The sequence below is a fragment of the Chroicocephalus ridibundus genome, chromosome 2 (genome assembly GCF_963924245.1).
Source record: "Chroicocephalus ridibundus chromosome 2, bChrRid1.1, whole genome shotgun sequence".
NCBI lineage: Eukaryota > Metazoa > Chordata > Aves > Charadriiformes > Laridae > Chroicocephalus > Chroicocephalus ridibundus.
In genome coordinates this window covers 123,050,045-123,071,328 of record NC_086285.1, presented here as the reverse complement: position 1 = coordinate 123,071,328, position 21,284 = coordinate 123,050,045, and the positions used below count along the sequence as shown (strand labels likewise).

Below are 21,284 nucleotides of genomic sequence, written 5' to 3'. Positions count from 1 at the left end.
TTTTAGAAACCAGGCGGGACACGGCGCACAAGCCTTGTGGTAGCCACAGTCCTGACCACAGGATGGCACTACTGGGTATATTTTAGTAAACGCAGCACACATTTGCTATAACATTTTAACTCTCCACCGCCACAATGTCAAGTGAGCTAACACAAATCAAAGGCTGTGCGTCCCCACGGCTGGCTCCAGCAAATGGCCTTGTCTACGTATGTGGTTGAATAAAGACTATATGTGCTTGGAGATCTGGAGGTGTGGACGTCCTATACAAGCAATCACATGTGATAGGGCAGAATGTCTTTATGTTGAATGTCCTTATTACAGTGATAAAATCTCCTCCAGAAGGACGTTTCTTCAAATGCCAAGTCTGACTAATCTTACATCTTTCTCTCTCAAATACTTCAGTTTTTTTCCTTTGATACGACTGCTGCCAGCTCCCTCTATCCCTCCTAAAAACCTCCCCATGCCACAAGAGTAAGACAGCTTGTTTTGGCACTGTTACCAGCAAAAAGCAAGTGTAAAGAATACAAATATTAACAAATTGGGTTATTTGTATTTTTCATTAATTTTGAAGCAGTATGTGTTACCAGCTCTAAGGATATAGGGTATTATCCCCAATCTCATATTAACTGCTGTTTTCTTTAAAAGATAGCTCACGATGACAAGAAAATATGTGATGTAACAGTTCTTCTAACAATTTCTTCCCTCATGGATATAGAAAACAAGTTGATATTACATTCTCAACCTTTAAGGTTCAGTCATATCACGTAGGTCAATGAAAAAGAATGAGCCCATATTATACATCTAGAACTGCTTGAAGACGAAACCCCTTCTTCGCCTACTACCTGTTTTTCAGAGTTTGACCCATGGCTATTTTGTCTTCTGTGATTTTTCTTTTTTTAATCATTTAGGGTTGGCAACACCATAAGCAGCAACACGAGGTACAGAATACTAATGAAACATGAATTGTGTATTTCCTGTAATATTTTACATATATGCATATTCTTAAGCTGACACTTACTATATTAATTTAAATAATTTCTTATGTAATGTGGACTGAATTTGGCCCATAATGTTTTCAATTATTAAAAATAATTAGAGAAATACTAAAGCTGAACTTAATGCTTGGGTAAACTGCCTGATACAGAATTGCATTTTTCACCCCCAGAAGAGAAGAGACACACTAAAGAGTGATGGCATGTGCTTCTCTCTTCTGAAGAGTTTGGGTCCAGAGTTCTAATCCAGAGGATTTCTGGGACAAAATCCCAATAATCAAACTCAGCTGTTAAGAGCGAGCGCATTGCAATGGAACAGGACATTCATGTGACACGCAGGACTTCGGTGAAATAGCAACTTATGCCTGAAGTCATAAGGACAGTTCAGACTCTAATCTTATTTAACCTTTTGCTGAGATTGGTAATGGAGGTGCTAATTACTGCCACAGGTTCAAGCTTTCATAGGTATTTAAAGACTTACAACACTGAAAACAACAGGATTTATTTGCCCCAAAATCTTTTGGGATCTGAGCTATAATCAGCTTTGAGATAGGGAGAGATGGATCCTGGTATCTGGAAGATCCGTTTTGGTTTTTTTAACAATTAATTTGAGTAGACAATATCTCATTCAGACAAACTGTAGAGAATATGTGACTAAACTCTGGCTTTGTGTTCACACAGTCTTTCCACGTTTGCCCTCTGCCATTACTCATATTCAAAGCAATGTCTCCTGCAAGAGCCGCACGGTGCTCCAGTTCCCTGGCTGATCTGTTCAGTAACCAGAACACCAGTAACCAGGAGGCAACTGCAGCGGCTCCCGTTGCAGCAATTTGCAGTATCAGGCACAAAAACTTCACATCTCTTAAGGAAACAGGTAGGAGGAATAGGCCAAGAAAGGGGAAAAGCTCCAGTTGACACAAACATAGCTCGACAGTCAGCAACAATGAGAAAGGAAACAACACTGCAGAATGGGAAATGACAGATAAATGGGATTTAGGTGCAGTCCCACACATCTATCCTCCCTCCTCTCTGTGACAGAAGCTCTTTAATGATGTTGTCAGGGCCCCTAGATGGAGTAAGAGTCTCAATGTACATGGCCACTTATCTGTCATCCTTTATTTTACGCAAGCAATCCTTACAGATATCCTGCAAATCCAAGACAAAATAAGAGCTTCAAGGCAAAATACAGATGAATGAAGTGCGGAAAATTAAACTTGGGGAAGATCAGCACCTTTACAAGAGATGCTGTATGATACCAGTGTCGGATTCATTTATCAGAAATTGAGTTCAACCTCTGCAAACAATATACACCGAGAGACAAATTCATTCCTTCCTTCGTGCAATAGTAATGTCAGTGAGTTCAACAGAGTTACTTCCAATTTACTTTCTGTCAGGGAAGGAGACATCCATCTATCCGTCCACATGGACCAAAGAAAAGGCTGAGCATAGACAGAACTTCTCCTGGAATTAGCCCACACTTTGCACAGTGAAGGGCCAAAGACTGATCGCAAATACCCTGCTAGAAATTCATTGCGGCCAACAACAATATCACAGACATAATTCAGCCTGAATTCAGCGTAGAAATGCCTTAATTCAGCACAAGAAAAACTGTCTCTCTAAAGCCATTGTATATCACAAACATTAACACCAGGAAGTTGAATATTCACTGTGTAGAGTCCCAGAACTGTATTAATAACAACACACGCTGAGGACATTATATTGTGAAGTCTCTTCACACTTATAAAAGCAGGAAATTTTTTCTGTGGCCAACATCTTCTGTTCTCACAGTTTGTCCTAGCATACCAGATACATGCTGTACGAAATCTTCCACCAAGACTTACAGAAAATAATCCTAGGTGCAGCTGGGGGATAAAAATGTGAGATAACAGTTAAGCTAAAGCTTCTCTTTGAATATTCTGGGTGTTAGGAAGTTGATCCATACTGTTAGAGGTACACAGACTGACTTACCATGTAACTCTGCAAACAAATGAACATGGAAAAAAACACTCTTTGGGAATTACAAAAGAAGAGAATTATACTAAAAATTATGTCAGGCCCCACACTCCAGTGTCCTTCTGTGGACTATTTGCTGTCTTCAACCTGAAGAAGCCCGTAATTGCTGAAAACATGGACAGCCAGCATCCTTGCTGGCTCCACAGCAGTTTTAGTTGTAAAAGTTACTGGAAATGGATACTGAAAGGGAACAAGGAAAGGCTGGGGACAGTTTGGACCATCCATGGGAGGCTGCAGCAGAGACCATTGTTTCAGCAGGAAGATGGTGCAGACTGTGCGGTTTAGGTGGAGGAAAGCTGCACAGTGCCTACTCGTTCTCCAGAGCTGAGTGACAGCATCGAAACCAGGAAAAGGCAAAAGATCCTCAGCAAAAATCCCAACTCAGCAGATGCGTTGGAGAAGGACACTTTGAATGCAGTGCTACAGCAGATGAGTAGGGCAAAATGCTGCAGCTTATCTTCTTAGGAAAACAATTTTCTGCAAGGACATCAACAGTCCTTTACTCTCTACAGAAAGCACATATGGACTGAGCTCATGTATGACTCCTCCAGACTTACTGCTTTGAGTCCAGAACGGAGGCAGGGCTGGTTCAAGATGATGGTCTGAAGGAACAAAGGACCACGATCACCAAACTCACTGATACCTGCTCCAAGGAAAAATTCTTGCTTTTTTCCTCCATTTTCCACATAAATATGTTGTCATACAGCAAAAAAACTAAGAGAATGACCCACATGTAAGTCACACTCCTTAACGCATTCTGGCACACTATGGAGGTGCTTGTGAGACACCAGGACAGGCTCAGCAAAATATCCAAACCGGACAGACCAGAAAAGCCCAGGGGAGGGGAACAAAGGCTCAAGTGTAAGAGAGGGTTTGCCTGAAGAAAGGTGCTTGGAGCCGAGAGGGTAACAGGAAAGGAGAGAGCAGCCAAGAGAATGAGGGTTGCAGAGAAGTCAGAGATAAAAGCAAATGCAACAACTAATGACAGGAAGCTGAAGAAAGGACAGGGGAATGATGAAGGAGACTTAAATACACAGTTACAGTTTGAGGGGAAAAAAAAAGAGGGTGAAAGAAGAAAAAAACTCACACGTGAAGAAGAAGGGTCCCTCAGAAGACATGCTGATCCTGTCATCACCAAGGTATCAGTTTGTTTGCATGAGACTGTATGTCTGCATATATTTTGCAATTTTTAGACTGCCTAGAAGAGAACTAAGCTAGTAATAATTTATTTTATTTTATTTGAAGTGTTCATTATGAGGACCGATGTGAAATAAGATGCACAAACTTTCTGGTTTTGTGTCACTAATCCAAAGCCTGCCAGGCAAAGGTGACTGACGCCTGTTACCAGCAGCAGATGTTCAGAGACATCGGTGGGGAACTGAACAGACTGTCCAACCTTAAACCTCCATCAGGAAAGCCATCAGAAATAGCACAGTGAATGGCAGCTTTAGCAGAGTTCAGGAAGTCAGTAAGAAGAGATTTTCAGCTACGATCCAATTACAAAAGCTGTCTGCGTCAAGGCAGGGCCGAGCCACCTGCATAGCAGAGGGCAGCATGTAGGTATACTTGGGACGTGGCCTAGCCTGTGTGCCTGTCAACTTCTGACTCAAAGGAAGTCAATTCGGTCATTTTTCTCTGTAAAGGGCAAAATAATATTAGCTGACAAACTTCCGCAACTCAGTTTTTAACAGGAGCCACTTGGAGTCGTGTTTGAAAAATCAGTCTCTAAGCAAATAAAAATGTGAGACTTTAAGATATATATCCTTGTCTGGTTCACTCTTTTTGACATTAAAATGAATTCCAAATGTTCACTGATAGTTCTTGTACCAATCTTGTATAAGACAGGCTTGCAGTGGTAGCTTTCAAGCGCAAATACTCAGGGACATCTGAGATACCACAAGCCCTTTAGGTAGTAACAGTCCACTTTGTGCTAATATTGAAGAAAAGGCTGAATAGCAGTCCCTCAATGAACATGCCAGATATACAGGTTATATGTCAGCTCTCTAACAGCTATTATGGTCTGCCAAGTATATTAATAAACTTTAACAGTTAAAAGGAAAAGAAAAGAAAATCTGAACCCATTCTCAGGATATTGTGCTGTGAGTGAACACTTAACAGACTAAAATCCTTATGAAGGATTCGTCTGCAGGGAATATGCTAAATCAAGCCCTTTTGAACTTTTGATTAAATAATTGATGCATAATGCAGAATGTATAATATATGCGTCCTTTCCCCATAGTTGCCTGGAAACCCATATGGAACAGTATTAGCAGTTCCAGGAGCATTTAGTCTCTAAGTCGCTGGTAAAGACAAAGGAACAAAAAAAGTTTTTAAAATCATTAGCTCATCTTTCTTTCCATTATTCAAGTACTGCAGGATACCCAAATTAGTAATTTACACAATGGCATCATGATTCTTGTAATACAGAGTGCTTTTCCTTTTTTTTAAAGCCAGATGTCTCGGAGTCATGTGAGTGACTGTAAATCTCAGCTTTTGTTAAAATAGAAAACAAGAACACAACTAATATTTTCGGCCTTTTTATTTTAATAATAATAACAATAATAATAGTCTAACCAAGATGGTCAACAGAGAAGAATAAAACTAAGAACTAAAATTGTGGTTTTTTTCCCCAAATTATAGGATTTTAAAGCAAATTTCATTAGAAGACCGACCACTGAGGGTTCAAAAGAACAGGAGAATGCCATGATCAGAAATTCAAGAGGCAGATTATTTTCCCCAGGAAATAATGTTTCAAATTGCAGCCAAGCAGACCTTTTGCACTTCTCGAGTAGGCAACATTGCTTGTCATTCAGTTTGATTGCTCTGTGACCCAGCCTGAATCTATCTATCTCGTGCTTCATTGCTTCCAAGATGGAATGAAAAACACGATAAAAACCAACAATGAGAAGAGAGCACTAACCATGGAAACCTACAGTGATTAAGTTACTTAATCTAAACAATTCTGTAATCATGATAACTTAGTGGCTCTGCTTCTGATGGTCAGCCTGAGAAAAAAAGGACGGGGGGCAAGCACAAAATTGCACAGGCTATATAGTCCTTGAGAAGTAAAAGGCAAGATATTGAGAATTAATGAGTCCTGCCATGGCAGGGATCTTCATGGGATTCTTGCACAACAAGGACACCACCACCAAGCATTTCTTCTGCACTCCATTTCATTTTAGAGAAAATAAATACTCGCTGAGTCAAAGAAAGAACGGCTTTATACTATGCTGGCAAGAGATCTCAGTTAATTAAACAGAAGCAGTCATCAGTTCCTAAATCAATTAACATATAAAGATGAAGATTTGGTGGATAAGCGTCAACATGAGAGAATGGAACACTTCTGACTATCCTCTACCTTTGTGTTTAGGGAACTTTTTTGGCTATGTAAGATCAGCACATATTTTGTCATGCAGAGAGAAAGCTGAACCTGGATCTCTTGTTGAATTCCTCGGCCACTGCATAACGCAAAGGTCACAGCACCATTTCCAGTGCGGAATCAAGACTTTCATATCCTTTCCTTTTACTACAAGTACCATATACTGTGACTTTTCATTTTGTGGTGAATGGCATGTTGAATGAGATGGGATAAAATGGTATTTTAAGTGTCAGCCCAGTAAAAAAAACAAAACTCAGATCCAAACCCTAGTAATTTTATTTAGGTTTGATCAAGTAATTTTTAGAAAGTGCTTGCCATCCTGATGGGGGCCAATAGCTCACACAGGCTGATGTCATCATTTGATACCAAATTGTCAGTTTCTAGGACAAAACCAGTTTCAGCAGCTTGCTGTGGTGTTACAGGAGGTATAACAGTACGGTCGGAAAAAAACTTTAAGAAAAGCATCTAAAAATAGTGTGCTTACAATAACTGTCATTCATTTTCAGTGGGGAATTATTAAATTTCAGGAGGGTGAGAAATTATTCTAACTTAAAACAAACGTAAAAAGGCAGATCAGATCAGAGAGGCACCCAAGAGCATGTATGGAAATTAAGCTGACATGCCCACATGCTTCAGCTGTGACTACTTAAGCCCAGAGGACGCAGGAGGAAGAGCAGGGTGGAGGTGGAGGAGACTGCCCTGGACATGCACGAGGTCTCCACCACAGTCATGGCAGCTGCGCTCCCTATGTGGAAACAGCTGTGCCACAACTTGGATAAGATAAAACAATGCAAAAAATAATAAAAAAATACTAAAATGGAATCACTCACACAGAAGAATACTGAAGGGAGAAATAAAGACACTGAAACCCTAAGGTGCTGGGATTAAACTGCCGGAGAAGCAAGCTCCCTTTTTGTCTGCATTAATTAAGCCCCATATTATGATCATTGGCATGGCTTTAGATTCAAGCTTTCAACTGCCAATGATTTATTCCGATCTAGGGAAATCAGCAAAATCTGCTTTTTGCAGCCAGAGTCATAGAATAATCTCACAACACATTCAGTTTCACAACACAAAGTTCATAAGGACAGCAGCAGTTTTCCAGCTGTACAGTTCTGTATTAGTGAGTGATGTTTAATTGTATAATGGTTTTGATTACGATATGTTGTTATATTCTACTGCTGCTGCCACCACAGCCCAGAGGGAATTTGCATTTGAACACGATATTTCATCTCAGCTTGTTTTTCGGTATAAACAATTGGGTTTTAATAAATTCACTGAAACCCAAACATTAAAATAAACCAACCGCACAATGATCACTGGGGATAACTATGAATTGTGCTTTGTGGTAGTTCCTGAATACTGGTGAACGTTGAGAGATGCGTGCAACAGCTGCCATTGGTCCTTCATGCCTTGTTTTAGGAAAGCCTATTGCACTTCTGTGTCTGAATGCTATAGATAAACAACTGTAAATCAACCTTGTCAAGATGGCATTTTCCTGGCGGTAAGGGGAGCCGAGCAGGAGTCTGTATGGTGAGAATGTATGCCAGATGCTCCAAAACCTGCTCTGATGCACTGGAGGTAGGAGTGAAGGACAATACCCTAATGTCTGACTTGGTCAGCGCAAAACTAGTTCAGGGGGTTTTCAAGTTCTGCGACTGTTGCAGACCTTGTGGTGCTCGCCTCCATCTCCCTCCTTTTCTGCAGTGTGCACTATTTAGGGCCACCTTTAAAACACATTTAGAAAATTTAGATGATGAAGAAGTCAGCTATTCGCATTTTGTCCATTTTGTACAGTACAGACTGGAATAAACACATAGCATGTTTAATCATATTTCTGCACCTGCTTCCTGTCTGCTTTTATAATCCCAAATAATGAAATTTAACCTCAAATGATTAGGGTGCTGCTATTTCTGAGACTACATCCAACACCACGACCCAGCAGAGCAGCCACAGTCAGCTCACACACTCTGAGGTCTGAAGATGGTGTAACCACCAGCAGTGTTTTCTCCAGGGTCCGTCTTTCCAAGACTCGTGGCATTCATTTGGAATTACTCATGCCCAAATCTCAAGATCTTCTCAAGACTTCTTTAGTATTTCTTTGATCTTTTTATTTTTTTACAGAAAAGCTATGTACATCTTGTGTTATTATTTATGACTAAGAATACCCCTATTGCAACAGGCCTACTGCTACAGGAGCTCTGCAAAGTAACGAGCAAATACCCTGCAATCATCTCCTCCTATACCCACCACATCCTCAAAGGTACTTATATTACCTACAGAGTTTCTCTTTTCATTACTTCCCATTTTAGAAATTGTCAGCAGAAATACAGAAGCGTAAAATGAGTTTATATTCATGCTGCACTAATAAAGCTTCCCAGCTTTTAGGATTCCTGCATGTAGAATTTTGTATGTCTCTTGCTTTTGGGATTTTTGTCACATATTGCATCCCATGTTTGGGCACTTGGCAGATTCAGAGGTGTGCCAACAATGATTTTAAATGTTTTTGTTGTTATTGTTATTTATTTGTAGCATTAACATAAGCAAAGGGAAATCCTTAAATTTGAAGGAATTTTTCTTCGAAAGATAACATTACAGCTTTTTCAAATTTATCTACTTATCATTTTCTGACCTCTTAAGAAGAATTTCTTGTTTCTCTGAAGAACGAGGCTGGACTGAATTCAATTCTATCCTGTTTGACAAATAATTGCTATTTTTCTCATTTTTCTGACTTTATTTAAACTGCCTTTTGGTTTGAATGCTCAGAGAGATTTTTATAGAAGAAATACTTTTCACATGCATAGTAGTTTTCCTGAAGTTTTATGGAGTTATCAGAAACACATATATTTGCAATTTTGAAGACTGTTTGCTAAATATCTTTAAAGTAGTCCTCCTCCTGTGAAAATGAAATAATTCCATGGAGCAATTAATTTGACAGACAGTGTTAGTACTCAATGTGCAACATACATAGCGGTATTCTGGTACGTTGTAGTGAACAGTGACTTCCCCAATAACCTAGACAGTTCAACTAGTTTAAAGAGAAATGCTGCAAGAGAGAATGGCTCTTAGATTATGAAGGCACCTTTGCGCATTGCACATTGTCTACTTCACCGGTAAAACCCATCCAGCTGCTGAAGGTTTCAGTAGAACACCCTTTTGTACTGAGAGAAGAATTCACAAAGGGAAGCCAGGAGAGGAACCCGTGTCTGTGTCTGCATTAAAGACAACAGAAACAAACAGTGCATTGCTTGGGACAAACATAGCTGCCTCTTAAATGATATCCCGTGACTGTTTATGCTAATGGGCACCTTCAGGTAAAAAAGATGGTGTTAATAAAACCTCTGCTCTGCTTTCCTCGGAACAGCCACTTCTGGCATTCAAAGCAGCTCTCTGCTTCCATCCTCATACACCTTCAACCTGTAGCCAAGAGCAGCTCCCTGCAATTTATTAAATTAGCTCTTTAAAAGAACCCCTTAAACACACTCTTTCCAAGCAATTTTTTCCTAGTAAGTCTGGGCTGGTGTGCCAGGCCAGGGCAGAGAGCACAGCTGAAAGAAGACAAGGATGGCTTGAGTGACAGGAGGTGCTATGCACTGGGAGTGGAGCAGAACTGCCTTTGAGCCTTTTCTTTTTGTATTCTCCCCTAAATGAAACAGCTCAGATGCCGCAGAAAGGTTTTTTCCCATGGCCTTTTATTTTTGTCCTGAACCTACTATTGGGTGGTGCATAATGGCAACTTCTGTAGGGAAAAAAAAATAATAAAAAGAGTAGCTGACATGAGTCGGAGGTCTGATATTAACTGTTTTGCAGCAGTGCTTGGTTCAGCATCTCTACGTTTAGAAGCTCTGCCTTGGAACACCATTGCTTGAAATCGTATCAGGTGAATGAATGACTTCTTTTCCCACTAATAAGCAAAAGCCATCTGGGAGAGCAGCAGTCTAACAGAAACGATCAGAAGAAAGCTGTACTTGACAGTGAAAAGACACACGCAATTCAGCCCATTCCAGAGCAGCAAGCATTACTCCTTAAGTTGCATAGAACCCAACTCTTACGACAACATTTTTCTTTAGGTCTCCCCCACTTCCCCGTTTTTTCTTCCTAAGTCTTGACATAAGACCAGCAAATCACTTCTCCTAGGTTATCAATGGCAACCAGAAGGCAAGCACTGTCCATAAGCGCAAGCTGGCAAACTGAGGGGCATGTGTATTCGTTCTCCACAAAGAGAAACAAAAGTTCCACAAAAGCAGATCGTGGTTGATAAATAAGAGGAACAACGTTAAAACTAACAACCAACGTTTTCAGCCAGCCAGCCACTCCCAACAATGAGGCTACTACTGCACCCTTCTGTTTTTTCATTTGCTTTGTATACATTTATCAAAGCAATTAGTATTACGACTTTGCTATCACTGTCAACTTAATTGGATACTTTTGTCACCTCAGACTATTGTACTCTGTTACCATGAAAATGAAGTGAAAAAGTCATCCTCTTAAACATAAAATTTAAAAAATTAAAATAAACAACTGAATACAACATAATAGTGTCTTTCAACGCATTTCCTCCTGAATGGGAGAAGCCAGCTGCTGGGCAGGTACTAAACCCCTCTTGGGTTTTGTGTCTGACAGCCTGCTTATAATGTGATACTGATCCTTCCATTCATACTTCGGCTAAACACATATTAAAAACACGAGCAATGTGCTGCAGAAGTGATTGAACGACAAGCTCCATAGCTAATAACCCAATACGTACTTTCCAAAGTCTTTTGCGCCACAACTTGGCCTCTGCAGTATGTTTGGACCGCATAAGCTAAACGTTTCTGTAACGCAGATAGATGTAGCCTGAAAACTGGGAACTCTTTTCCTGGGTGGCTAATCTCTAACTGCAGTGAGCATTTCTTAACATACTTACCACTGTGCATAGCACAAGCGTAGCCAGGCTGTCACTCCAGTTTAGATATGAAGACTAAAAAACTTGTTTTCTCTGCATTAGTCCTCTCCCTACTGCTACTGCTGACAAGGGTTCCCCTGGTTAGGATTCCTTTTTTTACCTTGGTGTGGAAAGGTCTGGTAAAATGCATAAACCAAAACCTGCCATTCTAAGTATTTGCATACTATTTTGGATGGAGAAGAAAGGATACACTCCATTACAGATTTTGTGTTTATCTCCCCTTTAAGGTTCACAGCGCATGAGTGTGCTAATAGAAACTGCAGCTGTAAAGGAAGAAACACTGAATCCTAGAAGAAACCTTAAAAAAGTCACTAATCAAGTGGGAAACTTCTCAAGAATGAAGCCTAGACAGAGAAGGACAGACATGCAGAGATTACAAGCAGGTTCACCCTCTTAGAGGAGATGTCTCTAGCTGGCCTTCTGGAACAAAGGGGGCTGACTGACATTGCACGCACTTTGCTGCACCCCAAAGAGATGAGGACTGGAACCATCATTTCTTCTCCATGGAGGTGCTATAAAAGCATTTAAGTTGCAGGATCTTGCTGTAACCCCCAAATGTTATTTTACAAGAAAACTGGAGAACGTAGTTAACGTACTTATTAAATAAAGCTGTGGCCTGCATCACGACCCACCTTCCTACGACTGAATCACTGGCCTATTTGAGACAAGTGCCTTATATAGACAGGTTAATATTTAAAATCTGCCCAGGCACTCTGATTAACGTCCTTTGCAATGCCGAATCAAACAGTCCCGACTTGTGACTGATCTGAAGGACAGACTGGGGAGTGCAGGGGAAAGCCAATAACCATGGGATACGAACGAAGTGCTGACATACTTACAGTTGCATTTCTTCTGAACAAATCTAAGCTTGCATGCTGTTCGGTAGGTGGACAAACGAATGCGATCCAGATCTTGAGCCCCTAGTGGAAGAGAATAACAGCGACATTTGTATGGAATACGACCTGTGTGTATCTTTGCTAGCAGGGAAGCCAGAGAACAAAGAAGACACGTGAGCCGACTCTCTTTTAATAATTTTCAAGGCTATCTCCTTTGCAGGCAGAGTAGAGAGGGGTGAGGAGAAAGAAGGGGAATGGCAGGAGCTACAGTGTTAAAAGACTTTTATGCAAGAAGGCAAGGAATAGTCAGCCCACTGTGTCTGTCACTTTGAGGAACAATCTGGTCAAGCTGCAGGCTAAAAGACGCACTGGCCAGGCTCCAACAGCAGGGAAAACCTCCATCTAATTTTAATATTTAACAACAAAGATTGTAACAAATATCTTTGGCTGACGTGCCAGATTAGAACAAGGTATCGCCAGCAAATCAATTAGAAACAATACCATGCCATAATGAAAAGACTGACAGCAGTGTGCAGAAGCGGGTAAAAGTAACACAAAGGCTGCGAGGGCTTTCTCCATTTTGTGGAGGTGTGTACTCTGCAACAGAGACCTCTAAGGGTCACCTCTCTGCTTCACACATAGCTTGGCCCAGGCTGCTCCAAGTTAAAGATCTGGCAGCATTTCCAAAGCAGCTGCCCAGGAGATGGGTATAAATTCACCAGTAGATATTTCACATACAAGTGCAGCACAGAGGGACCAGGATGGGGGCAGAACCTGGCACAGCATCTTTAGGCCTCCTGCTGTTGTGTACCACTCATAACATTTCCCAAAAACCTCAAAAAGGAGATTGTGATTTCCGTCTTTCTCCTTCTTGGCCGGTATGTCTTATGTAAAGGAGTGTTGCCTCATAGCTACAATATGGCCTGTGAAATACAAGACTGCTTATTAATTGTACCACACATTTCACGGAAACACATTCAATTACATTTTTGCGTATTACTTTTTCACAGTGATATGCCCTGTAACAGGAGTAAAACCTGTTCTGTTCGGTTGAGCAAGGTACCAAACTACAAAAACCAGAGTTTCTTAAGAAACTGTCTGGATGAAACACATCCAAACAAGGTACAATCAGGTAAGAGAAGTGGAGTGGAATATGGCCCTATTCTGTTTTACACATGCTTCCCAAATGCTTTCTTTAAGATTCATCTTGACATTATTAGATTGGCTGCTCAGTTGTACATATGGCCATGTCAGCATCATTCACCCACACTTTCTTAAATAATCTGCCATCCTTTGGACCCAAATTTTTCAAATGTGCTCTGACCTGCGAGATGAAAATGAGGATGATACTCTCTCTCCTCTCCCCAAACTCTGTTCTTTTCCTGACCGGATTCTCCCACACCGCCTTCCCAGGGTTCCCAGCCACTCCCTTTTGCAGTTGGCTGTCTTAACACCATCTGCTCCTGGGAGAAGCTACCCTTAACTACTTAACATCAGGTCTGGAAAGTTTTTTTTTTATTTTTTCATCATATGCTTTTTTGTTAAATTACAGAGGTTTCTCCCTTCTCCATTAGTATCTCATTGACAGCTTTTGGAAAAACTTCTTTACTGGTAAAGGGGAGGATAATGCTTGTAACACTAAGTCTTTCCTTTTTTAATAGGACCAATAAGTAAAATGAATTTAACTTTTTCCATCTTAACTTTAGTGAAAGATACTAATAGAAGCTTCCAATGCTCCTTTATAAAACTTCAGCCTTTTAAGAAGGTGTAAAGATTCTAAGCAAAGTGAGACTCTGGCTCATTGACCTTCCTATGTTGCAGTATTAATCCTAAGTAAACAAATTTGTTGACAATAATGTTGCTTTTTTTCTTTACTATTTACACACACAGTGGATGGCATTGTTTTGGGAGAAGGTGTTTTTCCTGGCAAATCCCTGGAGCAGACAATTTAATTTTATCATGATTCACATTTTGCCGCAGTCAGAGATCTATTTGTCAAATTACTTCTGTAGAAAAGTGACCTCACTTACATGAAGAGACCTGAAAAACAAGTGGAAAGATGTGCAGGACTGAGCACAGCAAACGAGACTGCGAATTTGTAACTTGCCTACAGGATTGCCAGTGGCCTCTCCTTCCTTTTGCCCACTGGCAGCGTTTCGCCATTTCCTTTGAATATGGCTCATCTCATTTAACACTGTTTGCAGTTTGCAAAATAATAAAGGGATACTTTGCAAGCTTTGGCCGATGTTTTCTTGCTGGATAACATGTGCCGGCAGCACAACAGTGATGTACACTTTGAACTCTCTTCATCAGCCTGGATATACCTGAGCATGTCAGGTGGGACGAAAGGTAGCCTAGTGATTTGATGTCAATGGTGCATTTTGAGATATAAGACACAATTTAAGCTTTAACCACAGGACTCTACAAAAGATAATATTGATTATGACACTAATTTACAAAGGTTTGTAATTTGGAACTAGAAAGATGCCTCTTCTGAAGGAAAGTTAACAAAAACGTCAAACTAAATTTCTTTAGATACAGGGAAAATCACATAGTGGCCCATATCTAAAGTCAGAGTCAAATCCATCTACTCCTTGTTCAGAACAAGTTTCCTACTAAAAAAACGCAGAAAAACTTGGATTTTTTTTTTCTTTTCTGTTTTGTGTAGCCTGGAACATGACCCATTTTCTAAAAGCACCGTGGGGTTTTAGTCACAGACTTGCAGATATGACTGCAAGAACCTAAAACACAGGCAAAGTCCTCTATATTATGAATGTTCTTCCTCTAACATTGGCAGGTTGTGAAGTTTAACTTTTTACCAGAAGCTTATATTTGTTATAATGTGAAAAAGCTTTGCAGGGCCCACAGTATGTACAGTGTGTGGACTGTTTTTTATTTTTTTTTATTAAGCATGGACTGTTTGGGCTGAGGGCACGTGAATGCACGGACAGAAGGACGAGTTCTGTTTCAGTGAAGCACACCCTTTACATACACAGGAATCCCAGGGACTCTCAAAATACAAATTTGAGCATTTTATATCAATCTGGACATTTCTTTGCTTAAAACATGCTTAGTTTTTTACAAAAGTATAGTATTTTCCCCTCTTTTTACCTAATTGTAACTCAGTTCTCTGTGTGCATGTGTAGTAGGAAGAGAAAGGGAACGAGGCAAATAGAAACAGGAAGCACACATGAGATAAACCAGACACAAGTAAATACGTCAAAATACTAAAATGTGTGAGAAAAAAAATACTATTTGCGTACAGTATGGGAAAATCATCCCTCCTCTGCCTCAATTGCTGACTGTAAATTTTCCCAATACCCCTTAACTCCTCCACAACCCAACAGCAAAACAGCCTTCAAAACTGCGGGAACAAACCATAAATCCTCACAGAGAAGTCTTAAGCAATTATCTTCCATTTTAGGAGTAGTTTAAACTAAGTGAAGTTAATGGAAGTTGTGCTATTGACTTTGGCTGATATAAGCTCAAGTCCGCTCTATAATTCTAATTAAAAGTATAGCATGTTCTGATAATGGACAAATGCCATCCTTTTTTCTTTTTTTTTTCTTTTTTTAGTTATGGCCAAAGAACAACCCCTCCCTCCACTGGTCCAGGATGTTGTACCCAAGCGACAATCCATCTGAGTTACAACAGCAAGCCTTTTGTGATATTGAAATAATTACAGGGCACAACAGAGCTAGTGGACACAGTGGAATGGGCCAAGACTATTTTCAGTAGGCCATCTGAATCCATCTGAACGAGCAATCCTTAACTTCAGAGAGCTCAAGAGCGCAGAAGTGGGGCATTCAGCCCCCCATGGGCTCGCCCCTGGAGAACAGTCCCAAGCACATTTAATTCACCAGCACAGACCTGGCCTTTCAGTGTGCACAGTTGCTCAAGTCACAGTAATTCTCATCTTTGTCTCCCCCAGATGATGGGGGAGATGTTCTGTCATTTTTTACTATGTTGCAGGGAACAAATAATAGGAAGGTTAGTAATTACAGAGAGAATTTAGGTAAATCTAGTACAGGGCAACAGTCTCAAACTTCATATGTAATAGAATGTCCTTGAGAAACAGTGGAATGTTTGTCAGAGAAGTAAGAGATGAGTGTCAAGAGAACTGCAGGAACACTGTTAGTATAGTATATCCCCAACACACTATTCTGCAGGGAACACAAAGCTTCACTAGAAACTATAAAAAATATGCTGAAGTGGGGCATGTAGTACTTAAGTCCCTGTACTGTGTCTGGCTGGGATGGAGTTAACTTTCTCAACAGCAGCCTGCATGGTGCTGTATTTTAGATCTGTGGCTAAAGAAGTGTTGATAAGACACTGATGTTTTAGCTATTGCTGAACAGTGCTTGTGCAGCATCCAGGCCTTTCTGCTTCCTACTCTGTCCCCTCACAGAGTTGGCTGGGGCTGGGCAAGAGGTTGAGTGGGGACACAGCCAGGACAGATGACCCCATCTGGCTAAAGGATAGCCCGTATCATATAACGTCATGATCAGCAATAAAACTGGGGTAGGGAAAGAAGGGGTTGGGGAGTTTTGTCTTCCAGGGGGAACATTGCTCGGGGAGAGGCTGGGCATCGGTCTGCTTTTGGGAGGTGGTGAGTGACCATCTTTGCATCACTTGGTTTTTTTTGCTGTCATTTTTTCTCTTTTCATCACTTAATCAACTGTCTTTATCTTAAGCTACCAGTTTTCTTGCTTTTGCTCTCCTATATTCTCTCCCATCCCACTGGGGGGTGGTTGGGGATTAAGCAAGTGTGTGGGTGCTTAGCACCTGGCTGGGGTCAGCCCACTACAGACAGCCCCCTAAAAGATGTAGTCTTTTGGACGCCTTTATCCCTCTTCATTGCAGCATCTTTGTCTCAAGAAGCTACTGACTAAAACAATACAATCACAAAATCTGATGTAGAAAATCCCTCTCTCCTGCTATTTGGTCAAATCAGCCCATTCTCCTGCAGTTTTGGTTTCATGACATTAAACCATTTGAGAAATGAAGATATCAGTTACTTGAGGTGGAAAGTTGGCATAAATTTTACTGGCATTGCATTGCAACTGGCTGGGTCTATCACAGCAAAACATGAAGTACTTACGCATTTCTGCAAACAGCTGCCTTCTTTCTGCCATGGTATTTCCTCTTTTTCCACAATCTTCAATCATTCTGGAAGACAAAATCATGTGAAAATACTGAGTATTATTCCCAGACTGTGCATACGTACATAAGCATCCATAATTGATCCTGGAGAACCTTTGAGGTTGACTGGTGCTCCATGTATGCCCAATGCCTTTTGTCAGCCTCTCTGTGGCATGGTTTGTGGAGAAGGTGGTCCCCAAATTGTCCTCCATTCCCTAGACTCTGCTTCCAAGCATTTGTTTCCCCCCCTCTCTCTCCCAAAGGCAATGTTCAGTTTTTCCGCTTGATGTAACTAACTGACTTACATAACACAAGCTCTGAAATTCATTTTAGGTTTTCTTAAATAAGGAATCTTCAGTTTAAATTATGTAAGAGAGAAGAAATCATAAAAGATTTGGATATTATTTTATAGTTTAGAAAATGCCTTTCTAGCCAATTCCGGGTGGAGGAGACAAAAAAATAACACAACAGCAACTACATCTCTACTCTACAACATAATACCCTCTATCTACTCAAGCAAACACACTCCAAATATTCATTCAAATGCAAGACAGTATGTCTCTGATTAAATGAGTTCCAGCAAAAGGCTAAGAAGTAAGAGTATCTTTTCCTGCAGTTTTCAGACATAAAAATCTTCAGAATGTTTCGAAGAGTGCTACTGCTGGATAGGGCATAGAGAAAAGAGACAGCTTCCCTCACAGCCAGCATTCAAACCACAAAAGACTAGAGCCTCCAGAGTAATGATAAACATCTTTAGCAGCACTCAAAAAATGAAACCAGTGTCAGCATCACCACTTCCTATGGGTAATCACTCTAGCAAGCCACTATCCTTTCCTCCCTGCCATGTTTGGTTGGGGCTTCTCAGCTGCATTGTAATCTACATCCTTATCTCAACTAGACTGTGTAAAATAACATTGGACCACCTGGGGTATAAAGGAGATGCTCTGTAGAAGCCTGCAATCCAAAATATGTATATAGCATATAACACATATGTATATAACAGGAAGGATAAAAATACGGGATGCTGAAGTCTACCATCACCAAAGAACTCAGGATCGAAAAACAGTTTCCTTTTATTTCTCGGAGAACGAAAGGCAATCACATAAGAGGTGTTCTGTTGTGTGGTTTTTTTTTCCCTTCCAAAATGCACTGTTCAAATGAAGTGGTGGTACATTATAACTGCCTTTTCCAAACAGCCTATTCATTTCCCAGAGTACTGATAAAGGCTCTGCTAAAGTGCTGTCTATGCTGGACATTTTGTGATGTGAGCAGCAGTCCCACTAGGAAGCGGACAAAGGGTACGGCTGCATCCTGTTTGCAGCGATATTCAAAAGTTCACCCTTATGCTCTAATTTGGCCGGGAGAGACGCGGATGTGTGTAGCGTGGCATGAAGCCTGAGCTAATATAACCTGCCTTTCTGCAGAGGTAACAGCTTTCAGTATGGGGCTTTACAAAAGCGGCCACACAGCCTCTAACCTGGAGGTGGCTGGCGCCTTGCTATTGACTTCAGCTCAGAGGCGCCAGGGAAGACTCACACCTCCCTGCAAAATGACATATACCTCAAGATACGCCAGACCCAACCTGCACCCTAATTAGACAGCAAGTAGTAATATCTTTTGTACCCGGATCAGCCTTAAATCTCTGCCCATAAAAGACGAAACATGATGTAATCCCACTAACCCCAGTCTGCGTTCCCCGCACTCCGTTCTGTTTCCAGTCGAACACAAAGTAGGAGACAATTTTGCCACGGCAAATGACCAGATCTCATAGGACAGCTGGGTTAATAAAGCCCTTTGAAAAGATAGTACCTTTTACCAGGCAGGGCAGTTGAGGGAATACTTCAGAGCGAATACAATTTTAGATTAACTTTTATTATTTGTAGAGTGGGTCACAGGGCATCATTTTCTCTGACTTCTCCTGTATTCAGAATTATTCTACAAACAACGTGCAACTGGTTTTCAGACTATATACTGTTCATATTCATTGACTGAAATTGGGCTATGTTGATTTTGGCACAAGGATTACATCATCATCTTTCAGTTTCTTGATACAATTTACACTTAAATCTTACAGACTTTTCTCCACTTATTAATTTGCTGCTTTCATTCCACCGATGTTCTCTAACATTTGTGAAATAATCACTGGCCTCAGAGTGATTGCTCCAAACTTTATCGAAAACAAAAGGGACGCAACTTTATTCTCCCTTCCCTCATACTGCTGCTTGGATAAAAATATTCCTTAGCTACCGTTTTTAAATATCTACAGTGCATCCAGTGGAATGTGTCTCACCTGTGACCTTTTACACCATGCGGAAGAATTTTCCCAGTCAAAATTAAGTAAAAAAAGTTATTTTTCAAAAAATGCAAATTGTTCAGCAAGTTCTCCACTTCCTTCAGAGAACCCATTCTTAAAGTGTCCCTTCAGTGGGGTAAAAATCATTAACGCGTTTTCCCTCTTCTGCAGTTCATCCTCCCCTTGCTTTTACTGATGTTTTAATCTCCTTATATAAAATGTTCCCTGGATGTGATCATCATTTTTCAGAATGTCCCATTATCTACTGAAACTGAGTCGCCCTTTTCACTGCTGGGGCTTACGGGGGTTCAAGGGCCTGACAAATAACTTTATATTTATACATGCACAACTCAGACTTCCTTGGAGAGGGAAGAAACTTTGTATTTATATTTTTAAGACTCACTGCACCAGATATTTTGCAGATTTTAAAACAGCCTTCATCCCAAATGAAAATCCTAAAATCCTCTTCAATGGGATATATGCCATTAAGCTAATGAGAACATTAGTGGTGGCAGTATTCTCAGATAGATATCTTCTACCCCTCCTTCGCTTCTTTTCCTGATAGAAGAAAATGATAGATGATGCTCATTAATATTGTTATTTTTGAGTCATCATTAATAGTAATTCACCTAACTGTGTCTTCCAAGCTTTTCATATGCATTTTTAACTCCAGAATGTGCCACAGCCCAGGCTCGACTAATGCTGTTGGTCATGGGTGTTGGGCATCTCCCTTTCCAGCCTTGTTCACCTTGATCCAGCTCACAGGTACACAGCCCAGCTCTTTAACTCAGATTACGGAGACTCAGGCTTTGAGCCTGGGATAAGCTCAGCTCAGTCCCTGGGGCTGGCCGTGAGCATAACTGACTACAGTCATGTTTCAATACTTCTCATTTTGTTTATAACACGTGCCAAGTCACGGAAAAAAAAAAAAGTACAATTTGTTCTACAGGGGAAAAGAGCAAATCACAAAGTGAACTTTAATGTACTTTACAAAACAGAATAAATTTTCTGACATGATTTTGAAAAATATTAATTAATGTACACTCTTCCCATAGTAGGGATTAGATTGTATTTGTCTTCTATTGATCCCCTCCACGATCTTTTTCCCTTCACTTTTCTCCCCAGGAAACAGCTCCTCCACTACAGGTAGGGAGAACACCTACTGTGCATCTAATTAAAATTCTTTTCACGGGCTAATTAGTAAGGTACCAATTAGCAAGGTATTAAGGCTTCAATATATTAAAGACATTCCAGAGCAGAAATCATTCCAAGCATAAGGCTTCCAGCCTCTGAAAAAGATATCGTGAATGTTTCATTTCTATCAGCCTTTCAAGCTGAAAACTTCCATGATGTTAGTAGTGCTTAAAGGAAAATAATAAATACAGAAATAATTTAGTTTTATTTGAACTCTTTTGATTACAATTTCATCTTCGTGCTTACCATGTATCAGAAGCATAGTAGGTCTATTTTTTTAATATACTTTATTTGTTTATAAAATCTGGGAGGGAATAACATATAATATACATAAGGTAAGAACTAAATGCCTCATTTTTCTTTCCGTTGCTCTTGTGCTGCTTTGATTTATAAGTACGGTAATACTCTCTCTCACATATAAGTGTTTTTCTTGTTTTAGTATTTACAGGGTAAATAGCGTAGTTTATTAACCCCCATTTTACGTCATTCT

At 40.4% G+C, this 21,284-nt stretch overlaps 1 protein-coding gene across 25 annotated transcripts in view; it reads right to left on the bottom strand.

Annotated features, from left to right (window-relative positions):
* The window catches only part of DTNA (dystrobrevin alpha), a 227,432-nt gene that overhangs the window by 82,621 nt on the left and 123,527 nt on the right, over positions 1-21,284 (bottom strand). For all 25 annotated transcript variants that reach the window (XM_063326811.1, XM_063326810.1, XM_063326814.1 and 22 more), the window contains 2 exons: positions 17,267-17,334; positions 12,169-12,249 (listed from right to left, as the gene is read on the bottom strand). In XM_063326811.1, coding sequence (XP_063182881.1) covers positions 12,169-12,249; positions 17,267-17,333 — 148 coding nt within the window. In that variant the 5' untranslated portion in view covers position 17,334. Of the gene's footprint in view, positions 1-12,168; positions 12,250-17,266; positions 17,335-21,284 lie in introns of those variants that run through there.